The 13041-nt window shown below is 50.1% G+C and overlaps 1 protein-coding gene and 1 long non-coding RNA gene across 22 annotated transcripts in view; one reads left to right on the top strand and one right to left on the bottom strand.

Annotated features, from left to right (window-relative positions):
* Nucleotides 1-5310: 5310 nt before the first annotated feature.
* The window catches only part of ATG10 (autophagy related 10), a 272261-nt gene continuing 264530 nt past the window's right edge, over nt 5311-13041 (bottom strand). For 12 of the 21 annotated variants that reach the window (XM_070056364.1, XM_051853633.2, XM_070056372.1 and 9 more), the window contains 2 exons: nt 10885-10982; nt 9492-10314 (listed from right to left, as the gene is read on the bottom strand). In XM_070056364.1, coding sequence (XP_069912465.1) covers nt 10215-10314; nt 10885-10982 — 198 coding nt within the window. In that variant the 3' untranslated portion in view covers nt 9492-10214. Of the gene's footprint in view, nt 8670-9491; nt 10315-10884; nt 10983-13041 lie in introns of those variants that run through there. The other 9 variants (XM_070056367.1, XM_070056373.1, XM_070056381.1 and 6 more) reach the window with 2 other exon arrangements.
* LOC138845129 (uncharacterized) lies at nt 7565-9366 on the top strand. Its single transcript, XR_011381858.1, has 2 exons — nt 7565-7684; nt 9135-9366. It is a non-coding gene; the product is annotated as an uncharacterized lncRNA (long non-coding RNA).

Below are 13041 nucleotides of genomic sequence, written 5' to 3'. Positions count from 1 at the left end.
TCGGCGCAGCTCTGGCTGTTGCAGCCATTTGGGGAGTGTACCAGTGGATAGAAGACCTCTCTCTCTCTGCCTCTGCCTCTTAAGTAAATAAATAAATCTTCAAAAAAAGGGGGGGGGGGGGTAGACAGCCCTACCCTCAGAAGTAAAAGCAAAGGACAAAAAGTCAGCATCTGAGAAAGAGGTAGAAATGGGTGGAATTGATCAAATACAAATATCCAGTGTGCACCTGTAAAAACAAATGGTGTCTTTGTGACTGTGAGTGCCTTTAAAGTATTTGGGCAAATGTTAGGAAGAAACAGTTCAATGGAACCAATGTGGCCACACTTTGGTAAATGTACTGTTCCCTCTACTTTTTGTTTTAGAAGGCTTTTATTTAATAAATATAATCTTCATAGGTACAGCTTTTGGATTTTAGTGGTTCTTCCCCTCATACCCGTCCTCCCACCCCCATTCCTGTCCCACCTCCTAATCTCTCTCCCATCCCATTCTTCATTAAGATTCATTTCTAATTATCTTTATATACAGAAGATCAATTCTATACTAAGTAAAGATTTCAACAGTTTGCACCCACACAGACACACAAAGTATAAAGTACTGTTTGAAGACAAGTTTTACCATTAATTCTCATAGTACAACTCATTAAGGACAGAGGTCCTACATGGGGAACAAGTGCACAGTGACTCCTGTTGTTAATTAAACGGTTGGCACTCTTACTTATGATGTCAGTGATCACCTGAGGCTCTTGTCATGAGCTGCCTAAGCTATGGAAACCTTTTGAGTCCACGAACTCCATCAGTATTTAGACAGGGCCATAAGAAAAGTGGAAGTTCTCTCCTTCCTTCAGAGAAAGGTACGTCCTTTGATGGCCCCTTCTTTCCACCAGGATCTCATTCACAGAGATCTTTCATGTAGGTCATTTTTTGCCACAGTGTCTTGGGTTTCCATGCCTGAAATGCTCTCATAGGCTTTTTAGCCAGATTTGAATGCCTTCAGGGCTGATTCTGAGGCCAGAGTGCTGTATAGGGCATTTGTCATTCTGTGAGTCTGCTGTGTGGCCCACTTCCCATGTTGGATCATACTCTCCTTTTTAATTCTATTGTTATTAGCAAACACTTGGTCTTATTTATGTGATCCCTTTGACACTTACTCCTATCTTTATGATCAGTTACACACTTAAAATGATCACTTTAACTAATAAGATGGCATTGGTACCTGCCAACTTAATGTATTCCCTTTACTTTCACCTATGCTTGAAGTTTGCCATCATAATTTTTAAAATCACATGCACATACTAATTGTTTAATGGTCACCCTGGGCACACTAGAGCCAGTACATGGATGGCTGGGTCTTATAGGGGGGCACAGTGGAGATGCTGGGCCCTGCAAGTGGCAGGAAGCAACTGAGGACACTACACTTAGGGCCCTGAGACATGTTAACCTATCGGGAAGAACCCTTGCAAGAACAACAATAACGTTCAACTAAGTAGTAAAAACAAAGTAAAATAAGATCATTTTCAAAGATTTAAGGGACAGATAAAACACAAACTGCCTCTGGGAATGTCAAATCGGGAAGCCTCGCTACTGAACAGTGATGTGATGCAACAGCCTTTGATCTGATGTCCCCAGCTACTTGTCTCACCAAAGGAACAAGTGTGAGCCACAGTTTCTGCACGCACTTCCCATCGCTGTTGTGAGAGCTCTCGGCGGAAAGGGGCTCTCTTGAGCACTGTATCCCTGGAATGGACCCTGACCACGCAGGAAGTAAGCACTGAATGCTCAATGAGCAGCGAGGAATTCCAGACAACTAGCAGTCAAATGATAGAATTATTTGGTACATTTTTAAAGATTTATTTTATTTGAAAGGCAGAGTTACAGTGAGAGAGAGAAAAGTCTTCCATCTGCTGGTTCACTCCCCATATGGCCACAAGGACTTGAACAGGTACCCGTATGGATGCTGGCGCTGCAGGTTACCCACTACACCGCAGTGCTGGCCCCTGGTATGTTTTGTTTTTAAAAAAGATATATTCATTTATCAAGAGCCAGAGTTACAGAGAGGGAGAAACAGAGAGAGATCTTCTATCAGCTGGTTCACTCCCCAAATGGCTGCAACAGCCAGGGCTGGGTCAGGCCAAAGCCAGGAGCCAGGAGCTTCATCTGGGTCTTCCATGTGGTGACAGAGGTCCCAGTACTGGGCCATCCTCTGCTGTATCCCAGATGCATTAGCAAGGAGCTGGATCAGAAGTGGAGAAGCCAGGACTTGAACCAGCACTCAAATGCAACGCTGGCATCACGGGCGGCAGCTTAACCCACTGCACCACAACACTAGCCACAGTGCGTTTTGATGTGGAAGAAATCCTAGTCTTTTAAATTCTATTTTCAAAGAACATTAAGTGACATGAGAATATGTTCCAGATATTAAGTTAAATGGAGAAAAATCAGGATGTAAAACCATATTCAGAGTGGTCTTTAATGTGTTTAAAAGAGTATAAGGAACTACATCAAGATTTTAATTGAATGTATCTCTGGGTAATACATATACTTAAATGATTTTTAAATTTTCTCCTTCAGTCTCCTGCATTTTCCAAGTTATCCATAAGGCCTCAAATGTTTTTAACAAAATGAACTTTGTTCCCCATTCTGTAGGTGGAGTGTGTAGCATCACCAGAAGTACTAAAGTCTTCTTGGATCCCTCTAATCCAAGTTCCCACGCTCTGCGGCCCAAGTTCCCTCTTACAAGTTTGGTGCATTTCCTCCCAACCACTCTCCCGTTTTTCACCCATGTAAGGATTTAGACTGACAGACAGCGTGTGGTGGCAGTGTGTCTTTATGTAACAGTATCAGGTCTCGGCCTGTGTCGCGCTGTGCTACAGCGGACTGGGTGATTTCTGAGTGGAATGTGTTGACTCACCATCTGAAGGCTGGGGAGTGCGAGAACACGGCCCCAGGGCCTGGTAAGCGCTGTCCTGAGGCATCATACCGTGGCGGAAGGCATCCCTTACCTGGGAGCGTGTGCAGGAGGGGCCGCACGGGTCCTGTCAGGAGCCCCCTCTCGAGAGAACAGCATTAATGCAGCCTACGGACAGAGCCCTCGTGGCCCCTTCACTGCTCCAGGGCCCCACCCTTTACTGTTAGTGTCATGGCAATTCAGTTCCTAACACATGCTCTTCTGGGGGACACCACAGGGCCATGCACACCACAGGACATAGCTAGCAGCTGGTTTCTGTTCTAGCCCCACGTCTGGCCAGGGGCTCTGCCCATTGGATCCCTGGAGAATGAACTGATTCCCCATTTTTACTCAGACATTTCCATACTGATGAGCAGGAAAGGGCCTGGGTTCCCTTTTCCTGAACCTTTTGAAGGAGGGGGCTGTGGAAACTATACCTCACTCTGCTGCTGCTGGTGGGATGGAGAAATCTTCCCAGGGAATAAGGCGGTGGCTCTTCCCGAAACAAAGAGGCAAGTCCAGTCCCCGGTACCCCGAGAAAGGAGACTGGAGCCAGGCCTCACGGGGACTCCCAGTTTAGGACCTAAGGCATGGCCAAGTCATGGCACGTGTCTCCTCTCCCACCAGTTCTGATTCTCAAATGTCTCTGACATTGGTCTCTCTTCTCACTGCCTTAGCTTAGGAACTCAGTACCTCATCAGCCTCTTGGCCTCTGTCCAGTTTCTTGCCCTTTTCCCCTTTTCTAAGCACTTTAAAAAAAGACTATTTAATTTGAAAACAAGAGTGACATACAGAAAAGTATTCTTCATCCTCTGGTTCCCTCCCCAAAATGCTCACAGCACTAGACCAAAGCCAGGAGCCAGGAACTCCATCCAGGTTTCCCATGTGGGTGGCAGGAATTCAAGTACTTGGGCCATCATCAGCTGCTTCCCAGGCACATTAGCAGGGGGCTGGATCAGAAGTGGAGGAGCCAGGATTTGAACTGCCCCCCCCCCAACGTGGGATCTCAGCAGCACTTGACCCTCAGTGCTCCAACATCAGCTCCTCTCTCCCTTCTAATCCATCCTGGAAACCACTGCCGAATGAGTCCTCCAAAAACAACTCCAGAGACTCCCCTCTGCAGGCCACAAGTTTCAGGCAGGATAAACTGGATCTCACTCATAGGTCGCTGCGTGGCCTTCCACAGCTGCTACCTTCAATGCTCTTGTCCCTTTAGTCTCTTATCAAATTCCTCTCTATCCTTCAAGTCCCACTCTTTCTGGGGTCTGTCTTGAGCTCAGTGATCACCCACAAATTCAGGTATTTCATAAAGATGTGGCAGGTGCTACCAGGTCCCAGACACCCCACAAAAGCCCGCAGTTCACCTGTAAGTAGCGATGCACCAGGGCTGGACCTGTGTGAGCGGCGACTTTCTGTTAAGTTATCAAGGCGTGCTTTGTGCTTTGTTTCAACGTCTGCCTCCTGTTAGAGTTCGCAGTGACTTCTGTGCCCTTGGAGAGCTCCAAGTGCTCCAGGCAGGTGCTCCAGGCACGCGTGGCACTGCTGTAGGGTTGTCGTTTGAATGTTAGGCTCGTCTGAATGTGTGCATATTGAGTTTTTATTCACGTACAAAACGGGAGTGGGTGGGCTCTAGAGGGACTTCTGCTCTAGCGGTCTAGAATACAGACCCGGAACAGGACACTAGATGTCGCTGCTGACAACAGAAAAGGAAAGCCCGGGCTGGCCATCGCAGCGCTGCTTTAAAGAAGCCCTGTGAAAATGCAGAGGTGCGGCTCCCTCCGGAGGCCCAGTGTCCGAGAAACCAGCGCAGAGCCCTGGCACGGTCACTACGCGCTTCCTCCTTACAGGGAAGCCGGCAGCAGCCCAGGTGGGGAATCAGAGGGTCCTAGCACTGGAAGGCAGCTCATGTTTCCCTGAGTTTGCCGATTTCTGGCTGTTCCCTGGAGATAAAACACGGTGTATTTCACAACCCAACACACAGACATATCATATAAATGACACGCACACTATCTTGTGCCACATGATCACACACACGCTGCATCACACACACACACACACACTGTTGTACACTGCATAATCACACACACACACACACACACATCATGCACGGCACAGTGACACTGCAGTCCACGATGGGCTGCACCTGAGATGGTGTATACCCGACAGCCTAGGTGTCAGTAGGCCACACCGTTTCAGTCTGTGATACCCACATGGCCACAGCCCAACAACTCCTTTCTCAGAACATATTCCCACTGTCAAGTGATGTGTGACTGCAGCTGAAACCAAAGTCTTGCAAAATAAGCACACTCTTACTGTGTGCCACGCCATTTGCTAGCTTCTCATTTATGTATTCATTTAAAAATAATGGTCATAATCCAATACTTTGATTTAATGATCTAATATACTTCCGTCTATTCACAGACGAGAGAAAGGCAGCTCACAGAGGCACAGTGACGTGCCTCAGGGAACACAGTCAGCCAGGGCTCAAGGCTTTCAGCTTGGTTTGGGAGGCACACGTGAAAAGCCAAGTGTCCTTGGCACAGTCCCAGCCCCTCCTCTGCCCTCCTTGGCTGGTACAAACAACAAAACATGGACAAAGTATATGTGTGGTTAATTATATGCAACAGTCATTTCGAAAACGCAGGTTCTTCCTAAGACACAAATGGCATCATTTTGGCTTTTCTACTTGAATGGCTCTTTGTGACTTTTGAGCCAAACACAGATTCTCAGTGTGCCATAAAGGCTGTTCCAGACCCGGCTCCGAGGTGCTAGCCAGCAGATCTTCCTTTTGCTGGTTCACTCTCCAAATGCTTGCAACAGTTGGACTGGGTCAGGCCAAAGCCAGGAGCCCTGAACTCCACCCAAGTCTCCCACATGGGTGGCAGGAACCCTACAGGTGCACATTAGCAGGAAGCTGGAATCAGAAGCAGAGGGCCTGCACGTGAACCAGGCACTCTGATATGGGATGTGGGCTTCCCCTGCGGCATCTTAGCCACTGTGCCAAATGTACGCCCCTGAAAATGGGAACATTTTATCAACCCCAAATTAAGGTTTTTTTATGTGAAAAAATTCTGAAAGTGGCACTGCCTGAGGAGATGTATTTGTGTGGGTGCTGGGGGCAAGGGTGGGACTTTCCTCTCTTCGGAACTTCCTTCTGCTGCTGATGAACTTTTAGGTCTTCACCGAGCAGAGAGAAGAAACCCTAATCTTTTTAAGAAACCCAGCGCGGGCCGCTGCTGGGCCGTCTCAGGATCCGCTGGCACGGGGGAAGCAGTGCTTCCAGACCGCCGTCACCCAGAGGACACGGCGTTCCGTGCTCTGTGCTCCGGCCATGGCCCGGCTGGGAAGTCTGCGTTTACTCTGGGGCGCGTGGCGGGAGGAAGGCCCTGGCGCGGGTGGAAAAGCCGTTCCGTGGTAAATACCAAAATGCCCGGCAAGCACATACGCAGGAATATGTGCAGCTCAGCGATTTAAAATTCACTTTTAGCTTTCCTAGCAGATCGAGTTAACCCTTTCCCTGCCTCAGTTCCCTCTGTGAAAGCGCAGCCCTTACCCTGCAGATGGGCACTGGGGGTGCTGTCACGGCAGACGCCCTTCATCCCACCTGGCTCCCCACAGGCGGGCCATGGCCTTTGTCTTCTGTTGCTATCACAAAATACCTGGGCCTGGGTAATTTATAAGCAAAGACATTTATTTTGATTCATATTTATGGAGACCGGGAAGTCTGAGATCAGACAGCGGCATCTGTGAGGCCCTGGCTGCTCCAGCTCTCGGTAGAAAATGGACGGGGAAGCAGCAGCAGTCAGAGCAGGGCACCTGGGCACCCGCCTGCTGACCACAGCTGCTCTCTCCGAATGAGCCTCCCGGAGCTGCCTTAGGCTCCTGAGGACTGAGCGATGCCCGTGGAAGGCCCCACTGCCTCTCAACACGGGGACCCTGGGAATCGAATCCCAACACACACTGCAGCAGACACAGCCCACGATCCAGCTGGAGCGGCCATGAGCCAGTGTCCAGGCTGCCCTACTGCCCACCCACACGCAGTCCCTGGCTTAGGATGGGCCCACTTAGGGTTTCTCAATGTTAGGACCATGTGAACATGATAAGCCTTCATTAGAAGCCAACCTTTGATGTCTTTTTTTTTTTTTTTTTTTTTTTTTGACAGAGTGGATAGTGAGAGAGAGAGAGACTGAGAGAAAGGTCTTCCTTTGCCGTTGGTTCACCCTCCAATGGCCGCCGTGGCTGGCGTGCTGCGCTGATCCGAAGGCAGGAGCCAGGTGCTTCTCCTGGTCTCCCCTGGGGTGCAGGGCCCAAGCACTTGGGCCATCCTCCACTGCACTCCCTGGCCACAGCAGAGAGCTGGCCTGGAAGAGGGGCAACCGGGACAGATTCCAGCGCCCCGACCGGGACTAGAACCCGGTGTGCCGGCGCCGCTAGGTGGAGGATTAGCCTAGTGAGCCACAGCGCCGGCCTTGATGTCTTTCTGAAAGATTTATTTGACTGACGTGTGTGGGGGAAGGGTATCTCTTCCATCTACAGGTTCACTCCCCAAATGGCCACAACAGCCAGGTCTGGTCCAGGCTGACTCCAAGAGCCAGGAACTCCATCTGCCCACGTGGGTGCAGGGGCCCAAGCTTTGGGCCACCTTCTGCTGCTTTCCCAGGCGCACTATCAGGAAGCCGGATCAGAGGCAGCACAGTGGGGACTCAAACCAGCACTCTGATACGGGACGCCGGCATCACAGGTGATGGTTTAATCCACTCCGCCAGAATGCCAGCCCAGGCTGTTGCACTTGGACTTTCTCCCAGGCCAGGGGTATGTGGGAAAAGCCTCACTCGTGGCGCCGAGCAGGGGCAGTGAGCGCAGGTCCCAGGCAGCCATGAGACCGTGAGGGAAAGCCGCGGACACTCCACCCTGCACTGTGCTGCCGGCGCGTGTTGGAGGCTCTGCTTCTGCATCTCATCATGCCTACGAAACGCCCGTCAGTGTGCACCAGGATACACTGTGGGGCACGCATTTGGCCTAGTGGTCAGGTGCTGGTGAGGATGCCCGCATCCCAGGCTGCAGTGCTGGGTCCTAGTCCCAGCTCCAGCCTGACACCAGCTTCTTTCTCACGCGCACCCAGGGAGACTGCAGCTCATAGTCCAAGTGGATGGGGTTTCTAGAACCCAGCTGTGGCCCCAGCTAGGGGCTACTGAAGGCATCTGGGAAGTGAACCAGCTGTTGGGAGTTCCCTCTCTCAACTCCACACCCCCCCCCCCCATCTCTCAAATAAATTAAGTACATTTCTTAAAAAACAGGCTTTGTGTTGCATGATTTCAGCCTAGGCTAGTACAAATTTCATGGGCACGTTCAAGGCACAGTGGGCGGAGCTGCGTTTGGGAGGGTGGGGGGACGGAGTGAGGGCTCAGCTTGCGAAGCTGAAGTTGATGACGTTGTCAGGGGTTAACACCACGGTCAGCTGAAGAGCACCGGCAACACCCAGACAATTCCTGTGTGTGTAGGGCTGCAAAAGGCCTCTGGAGACAGCGCGACGGCGTAGTCAGCTTGGTCTGTGAGCCCCCCAGTGCGTGTGCTGTGTGCATCAGCATCACCCAGGGCTGTTTCCCAAGGTGGCGTGTGAGGCTGCCCGAGTCCTCGAGTGATTCCAAAGGCCGTGTCTTTCCACCGAAAGGCACCGATATAGACGCTCTAAAGACACAGTTGCAGCTTTCTCCTCATTTCCGCCCCTAGCAAATTAAAATGAAAGGCAAAACAAGCCACCAACACAGAAAATTCTTCCAAATTAGGTTCAGCGTACAACTCATCATAGTGAGTTTAATGCTATTAAACTCATGCCCAGGCTGAGTGACAATCAGACGGCAGGAATGTGAGCACTTAGTGTGCATTTGTGTGCTACTGTGCGGCACCTTCTCACGCGCTGAGACCCCAGTGGCTCCCACAGCCCCTTCTGAGGTCACGCGATAGAGTCCCCTGCAGGTGAAGGGGACAGGGAGACTCGCTCATGATCCCCCACTCAGTACAGCACAGCAGCTGCGGCTCTGACAAACAGAGGACAAAATGCCTATTGTTTTACTACTGTAGGTAAAAAGAATTTTTAATCTTTAAACATTTCCTACAGTTTTTTTTTTTAAACTACTAATGTCTACAGTGGTTAAGATGTTTCCTGATCAGTGTCTGTGTTTAAATCCCAGATTTGGCTCCTGAGTCCAGTTTCCTGCTAATGCAGACCCTGCGAGGCAGCAGCGATGGCTCAAGTACTCGGGTCCCTGTCACTCTTGTGGGAGACCTGGATGGAGTTCCGGGCTCCCGGCTCTGACCGTGGACCAGCTGTGCGCACTGTGGGCGCTTCTGGAGTGAACCAGCCTACGGGAGCACTCTCTCTCTCTTGCCTATCAAAAAATAAACCCAGAATTGTCTCTCTCATAATTGTGTTTTTTCTTTATTCTACATCTATCTACACATACACTTCTGTAATAAAATAGAAATAATATATTGTTTCTGAGGTTGACTGTAGGAGAATAATGTAAGATAGGCCACACAAAGTAATATTAATTTCAGAGCTATATAAATCCTCTTTTAATTTTCATACGTTGTCCATTACAATGATCACACAAAGACATTTCTCCACCATCATCCACATTAGGAAAAGGGATGTGAAGTGGCCCAGAAAACCATGACCTGCGAGTGCCCTAATGACGTCAGTCTTCTGAGGACTGCACAGTTAGATTCATTTTTTTCCTACTTCTATTGATTTGTGTCTTGGGTACATTCCTTCTAAACATCCAGTGTATCAGACATCAGCTGCTGCAGACGTTCACTTCCAAGGGACAAAGAAGTCCCTGGGGAGAAGGGCTGTCTCACAGTACCGGTCCCAGCAACGCCAGGCCGAGCGGGAAAACTCCTGGCATTCTACTTGTGCAATGTCTAAGCCCAGCAGAAGAATCTGGAGGACAGGAACACAAGACAAGAAGGAAAGAAGCTGCACTGGGCAGTAGGGCTTATTTTGGGAACATCAGCACTGAAGGCAGGGTATCCCCCGCCCTGTGGCTGGGCGAGGGCTACTTTGATGACAAAGGTAAACACTTCCTAAGGGGTGGAGCTAGGCACTGACTGGAAAACTGACAAGCACGCCAGTGGCCGGCCCAGTGGGGCTGAGAGCCAGCGCAGTGTGTGGTGGGGCCAGCAGGACATACGTGAGCGTAGCAGACACGCTGTGAGCTTGGAGCACAGCACGAGGCCCAGGCTTCTCTTCCTACCTTCATGTCCACAAGTCACATGTCCTGAGAGGCGGCCTGGGCGTAACTCAGAGGTAGGTTCAGCCCCACCACCGGCCCCACGACGCTCAGCCACGAGGTGACGTAGTTGATGTTCCTAGGAGACACGGAAGTATTTAGACCAAGAGCAGAAAAGCCAGCCAGTCACCTGCAGGAACAGCGGCGAGGCTTTTCTGCACACAGGTGGGCCTGCCGCCAGGAAGACGGAGGGTCTCTGGCTAGGGGAGTTAAAGGGCAGGCGAGGTGAGGCACGGGGGCTCCCGACTCCCCTTGGTGACCCAGAGCCTTCCTTAAAACATACAGCAGTTACTAAGGTGGCACAGTGCAGTGATATGAGCATGGCTCTGAAGCTACAATCCCAGATCCGTCCCCCAGCTCGCTGTGTGACCTTGGCCACGTCACATAACTCCTTCGCTTTAGTTTGCTCTTCCATAAACTGGGTAAAATAATGGTACAGAGCCTATAGGGGTGTTATAAAAATCCAGTGTGTTATTATATATAAAACTTTTCCAACAGCACCTAGCGCATGGTAAAAATCAATAAGTGTGAACCATTATTATTATTACAAAGCGTATTTCTTTTTTAGCCTGGCTTTTACAGTCACATGAGAAGATTTATACTTTTAAAATCAGAGTAGAGGCCAATGTATCTTCATGGTGTTTCTTACCTATTGATTTTCTGAGGATTCTTTAACACTGGAGTCATGAATTCATTTGTCTTGCAAGGATGAAGTACAAAAAAGGGTTGGCCAAGTATTGGATGCTCCTGTAAGAACCAGGGTTGCCAGTGTGAGCCACATTCAAAGTTCAAATAATCTGGTTTGTCTTAATCAAATAGATAATCTGGTACACTCCTTGAAAATAAAAAGTTCGTTTTAAATTCCAAGGTACTCAGTGAACACATGAGGTTGATTTCCTGTTATTGCTAGGGCAAACATGAGAAGCTGGGGAGAAGGAGCCAGCCACAGATAAAGCGGCACAGTGGGGTATGGTGTGACTCAGGGCTTTGCTGACACAATGCCGGCTATGGTGTGACTCAGGGCTTTGCTGACACAATGCCTCCTGTAGCTCTGTGTGGTCAGTGCCCTCTCGTTGCTGGCCACTGCTTCTCCTTGGCCCATGATAATTCTGCAGGTGTTCGCCAAGGATGTCCCTGAAGCCCACCGCACTGAACTTCTCAACCATGCATTCACCCAGCTCTTTGTCAACATTGTGTATTCTCACAAATGTTCTGTCAACATACTAATCCTCTCAGGCCTAACAACATACAGTCCCAGTGGATACACATTCAGAGAGTAGATGGGTGCGAAGATGGCTTGCACTATTTAAATTGTTCTACCGTCCATGTGTGCATGCTGTGTGCGTGCATGTGTGTGTCTCTTTAAACTTCCCGTTGCACCTGTTTCTCTCCTCCTGTCTCTCTCCAACCTATGGCTAGGGCTCCTTCTATAAGCTCAAAGCCCCGTGGCATAACTCCACCGTCTAATTGGGGCCAGGGGTGTCCAGCTTCTTCTCTCTGTTGCTGCTTTGCTTCGGGCAGCTCAAGGAGAAGCAGATGGCGGAGCCATTCGTGGGAGGGACTCCATGGTTGTCCCTGCTGCCTCTACCTCTCCACCCCAACACCCTGCCTGCACACGTGTGCACACACTCACTCTCTGGAACAGGAAGGGGCAGTTCCACTGGCACTGGTGTCGCAAGTAAGGAGACGTGGGCAGGGAGAAGGACAACTGACCCCTTAGTGCCGGTCAGTGCACGCAGCTGGCATCTTCTCCCCAAAGCCCACCTCCGGCTGCTTTTGCACCACAGCCCATCCGTGCCCAGCCCACCCTGACTGGCCCCGGGGCTCACGGCCCAGATGCGTTATGCCTAGGGGAAGTCCTGTCCACCTTGATTCTGGCCTCCTTCCCTCCTTAAACTACCATGAATTAATTCAACATACACTTATCGATCATCTCTTATGTGTCTGCCAGGAACGGCTCTAGATATGGTTATGGAGCCCACCGTCTCCCTAGGATAAACAAAAGTTTCTGATCCCACGGAACTTAAGATTCCAGGGCAGGTGACAGGTAACAGGCACACAGAACACATTAATAGACAGCATAACACAGACAGCAATAGCTCTGTGAAGAAACAGCAGGTTTGCAGGATCTCGGAGGGACCGTGGTGATGTCTGACTTGGACAGAGCGGAGACCTCACTGAGGAGGTGTGCAACGGACTCAATGTCTGAGTCCCCCTAACCCTGAAAGAGGTGCTTCTGGGAGGGGTCCCTGGGAAGTGACCAGATCATGAGGGTGGAGCTCTCAAGGTCAGGATTAGACAGACCACCCTAAGGGCTCCCCCACCTTCTTCCCGTGATGTGACAACAGAGTGAGTAGACACCTGATCTGCCACCACCCGACACTGGGCTCCTCAGTCTTTGGTGTATGCTGCAGCCACTAAAACTATGGTGCTTCTGTTGTAGCAGCCAAAACCCACTAAGAATACAAATCGACCTTGCAGAGGTCTGGGACAGTGTGCCAAGGCAGAAGGACTCCAGAAAATGAGCCCAGGAAATGCAAAGAAATTTTAGAATTATCATGGACTTAAATAATTACTGTTTATAGAGGACTGGGATTTTTTTAGATTTATTTATTAATTTTAAAGAGTTAGAGAGAGAAGGAGAGCTAGAGAGAGAGCAAGTGAGAGAGAGGGGTCTTCCATCCACTGGTTCACTCCCCGATTGGCCGCAATGGCCAGAGCTGCTCCAATCTGAAGCCAGGAGTCAGAGCTTCTTCCGGGTCTCCCACACAGGTGCAGGGACTCAAGGACCCAGGCCATCTTCTAC

The sequence above is a fragment of the Oryctolagus cuniculus genome, chromosome 14 (genome assembly GCF_964237555.1).
Source record: "Oryctolagus cuniculus chromosome 14, mOryCun1.1, whole genome shotgun sequence".
Lineage (NCBI taxonomy): Eukaryota > Metazoa > Chordata > Mammalia > Lagomorpha > Leporidae > Oryctolagus > Oryctolagus cuniculus.
Note: the sequence above shows the minus strand (reverse complement) of the source record. Positions and strands in the feature narration are given on the sequence as shown.